This window comes from Octopus bimaculoides, chromosome 10 (genome assembly GCF_001194135.2).
Source record: "Octopus bimaculoides isolate UCB-OBI-ISO-001 chromosome 10, ASM119413v2, whole genome shotgun sequence".
Taxonomy (NCBI): Eukaryota; Metazoa; Mollusca; class Cephalopoda; order Octopoda; family Octopodidae; genus Octopus; species Octopus bimaculoides.
The window spans coordinates 93217659-93221676 of record NC_068990.1 but is presented as its reverse complement, the minus strand read 5'-3'; the positions used below and the strand labels follow the sequence as shown (position 1 = coordinate 93221676).

Sequence of the window (4018 nt, the reverse complement as noted above, 5' to 3'; positions counted from 1 at the left end):
TAGTGGTGGCAGAGTGGTGGTGGCAGTGTAGTGGTGGCAGAATGGTGGTGATGGTTGTGGTAGTGGTGATGGTGGCGGCAGAGTGGTAGTGGTGGTGGTGGAGGTGGGGGGGGGCAAGAAAGTTTAACTTTATTTTAGAGAAAACTTCTTGTCAAAAGAATTCCTGTTTGCACCATGTGTGTCTTTTGTATTTTATTAATTGAATTTCTCTGGCTTCGATTTTTGCGCATCATGGTGGTTAATTCCTATAGCAGTGAGTTAGAATTCATTGATACTATTTATTGATTGATTTAAGATATTAATTGTTTATAAATGATTTAATTAGAGAAAGGGAGCTTGGACTTGGAGAAAATAATTAATGCAATATTTCTATGTCATCTCTAAATGCTAACAAAGCAAGTGATATCGGGATTTATTGATTGTAGACAGGAGTGGAGTTACCATGTAGTTGATACTGAATCAATGCTTTCATTATGGTGAATGGTAAGGATTAAAAAATACAAATTTACTGATGTAATTTAAATGTTACAAAGACTAACTAGAACACGACGAATTCAGCTTGGAGACAGGAAATCAATGCCCACGAATCAATGTCTTGTAAATATATGTAAAAAACACTTATGTGTAATCAACACAACTGTATTCAACGTACCTTGGCAGGTGAAAGTGACATATGAGATAAAAATCGACAAAAGGTAAGAACCATCTTCTCAATATACATCAACAATCGTTATATCATAACAGCAAAATTCACCCAAGTTCAGTTGAGATATTTTTATGATATTTATACTGGACTAACAGCATTTCACCGATGTCTCTAACAAGATTGGGAGATTTATGCTGAGAAAGCACCAGAGGAATTTTAAGAGCAAAAATTGACATTAATTGATTTTTGACTGCAACACAAGGTTACAATGATCCCATCAAATTCCACTGAATGAAGCAGAAAATGTGAAGATGGCAATAAATCAATCAGATACACACTGGCTGCTGATTCTTGGTTGAAAGAGAATAAATATTCAGGTATAATACGGTTGGGGGCTTTCATGCAGTTGACATTATGCCACCAAAGTGCAACCTCTACGTAGTTGCTCAACCTCCTATAAATAGCAGCTAGATCTCCTTCAAATGAAGTCACATAAGATAATGAAGTTTTACATTCACCATATCTAAATGAAGAAGGGATGTTTAAGGCTGAAGAGGTTTTCATCATCTTCATCTGCTCGATCAGAGACAAGCAACAACAACAATGCTAAACCAGAGAAAAGGTGTTGTAGAAACATACAGCAGGCAAAAAGGTTCTCAGAAAATGACAAAGAGACCATGCTCTGGACTATGCCAATCCAAACAGACAAAGTGATCAATGTTAATTGACCAGATATTGCTGTCAAGGACGAGTAGGAAAGGAAATACTTCCTAATCAAAATCTCAATTTCAACAAATGGTAATGTGTCTCCATAGGAAATGGAGAGAAATTATCTAAATGTAAAGATCTGTAAATAAAGATAACCAAGAAAACAGCACCAAATAAACAATCTCTAGACTGATAGACGTCTTGAGAAGGTGTAAAAACATATAAACCACCATGGCTGTGTGGTATGAAGCTTGCTTCCCAACCACATGGTGTTGGGTTCAGTCCCACTGCATGGCACCTTGGGCTAGTGTCTTCAACTAGAGCTTCAGGTCAACTAAAGCTTTGTGAGTGGATTTGGTATATATACCATTATAATTCCACACTAGAAGCTAAGTACAATAAAAGAAGAAGTTTAGATAAGAGTAAAAAAAACCCCAGAAAAACTAAAATATAAGAACAGAAACAAAGGACAAACTTGAAAAAAAAATCGGTAAGAAAAACCAGAAATGATTCAAGAGATGTGAACTGGAAGCCTGAAATGCAGCTACACAGATTCAATACCCAGTCATACAACTTGCATAATTAACTGGAATGGGGTATGTTTGCCATTGCAACCTGTCTAAATTAGCTGAAGAATATATTGCACAATTATTTTCAGGTGTCTGCAAGGATTTAGCCCACCATAGACACACTTAATCCTTGATCTGCTTCCAGTGTTATTGGAAACAAAATGTGCAATGCTTGGTTAGAAAAATGAAACTGTCTTTGAAAAGTTAAGGTGCAACAGGGTGCAACAGAATGACAGGTGCAGCTGGTTAAAGCCGATAGGTTGTTAATAGTCTGACAAACTGACTGAGGGTTCATATCTCATGTCAATGCAGGGGACCCCTTTTCTGGGAAGGACCTGATTGTTAATGTCACTATACAACAATGGCTGCTTCCAACAGGGAATAAACCAATAATTGGTAAGGCTTTACTTTGGAGTGATAGGTTCAAATCCTAGAGTGGGCAGAAAACTGTTATGGAAAGAGACCTTATCCAATAAAAATATATTACTCAAGCATTCAACATGTTGTAGACATGGCTGAACTTCACAACATCACAAAACAAGCTAACAGGAACAGAATAAATGTATGCACAGTCTGTGTGCAAACAATTAAATAAAAAATGGTTTTTATATGGACAGAAACAGTTGCAAAAACAATAAACTAGAAGATTCCAAACAAAAATATTAATTTCAGAAATTACTGTATTTGATGGCAATATAAGACTTTTTTACCCACCAAAAAAGTCTCAAAAAAACCAAAATCTTCCTGGGTCCTATATGCAAAGTTTAGCAATATTATGTGCTTTGATGCACTGGAAATGTTTTTTTCCTGAATATTTCCTGCTGAAATCAGGTTGCATCTGATACACCAGTGCATCTTTAATGCCATCAAATACAGAATATGATTTCCATAGTAGTAAGTTCAAATGATTTTTAACAGAAATTTCCTTTTGTTTTTACTTTTAGCCAAAAAAAATCTGAACACAACACTTGAACCTGGAATGTTGTTTAGAGTTCTTGGCTATAAAAAAATTACATCTGAGAAGAACAAAATGGTACTTACTGACAATTTGATATGCTTCAGTCGCATCGGTCCAAACATAGCGTAATCACAGGTCTGGAAAATATAAAGAGGAACTTTTAGAACAAAGAATATAATGTTTAATGGATGCTTTTATGCAGAAAAGTTTCCCGTATTAAAACTCTAAGACATTATCATTTAATTAATCCAACATCACCACACAGCTTTTCAATGCCTTTAACTGGAGAATTCTACCTTGATGCAAATATTTGGGCCAGGTTTCAGTGGCACTGGAAAGAGTAATGGAGTGGGGATGGAAACCCCTTCATTCTCTGATTAAGCTATTAAAAATAATCAGGAATTCAAATTAGCAAACCAATTAGGAGCTTCCTTAATTTGTTTGAAATAGCAGTCAAATCTGCCTCAAATCACACCATGCCATCTTCAAAAGAGAGCATATAGTACAATGTAGTACTAGATAGCTCTTATCCTGAATAACAGATGGAATGGTCACATTGGAACAAATTGCTGGAGCAAGATTGATCTAGAACTAAACAACAACAACAATGACAACAACAACAATTTATATTGTCATTACTTAATGATGTCTTATCTATTTCTGATTTTACTTTTATAAACTTTCTTCTCCATGCAATAAACATCAATTTCTGACCAAATTGTAATATATTCAGTGTTTGTAATGTTGTTGTTGTCATAGCAACAGAATACCAAACATTGAGAACTCTTTAGTTGAGACGTGACACCTTATCTAGTCGAGCAACTGTGATTTATCAGTATTACGTTATCACATCACAAAACAGTCACATGACGATTCTGTCACATGTCACCCACATCCCCAGACATTCATACTGCCGTCAAACAGTTACTTGTCACAGTTTAGTCACAACATGTCACCCTACATTCACAATATACCCTTATAGTAAGGGTATATTGCTTAGCAGTATTTCATCTGTCTGTACATTCGGAGTTCAAATTCCGCCAAAGTCGGCTTTGCTTTTCATCCTTTCGGGGGTGATAATTTAAGAACCAGCTGCGTACTGGGGTCAATCGAATTGGTTGCCCCCCTCCCGCCCAC

The 4018-nt window shown here is 36.0% G+C and overlaps 1 protein-coding gene across 1 annotated transcript in view; it reads right to left on the bottom strand.

Annotated features, from left to right (window-relative positions):
* LOC106876564 (high affinity cAMP-specific and IBMX-insensitive 3',5'-cyclic phosphodiesterase 8B) overlaps window positions 1-4018 on the bottom strand; it is a 288850-nt gene that overhangs the window by 126326 nt on the left and 158506 nt on the right. The window contains exon 2 of the mRNA XM_014925160.2: window positions 2965-3018. Within this exon, the coding sequence (XP_014780646.1) occupies window positions 2965-3018 (54 nt within the window). The remainder of the gene's footprint in view (window positions 1-2964; window positions 3019-4018) is intronic.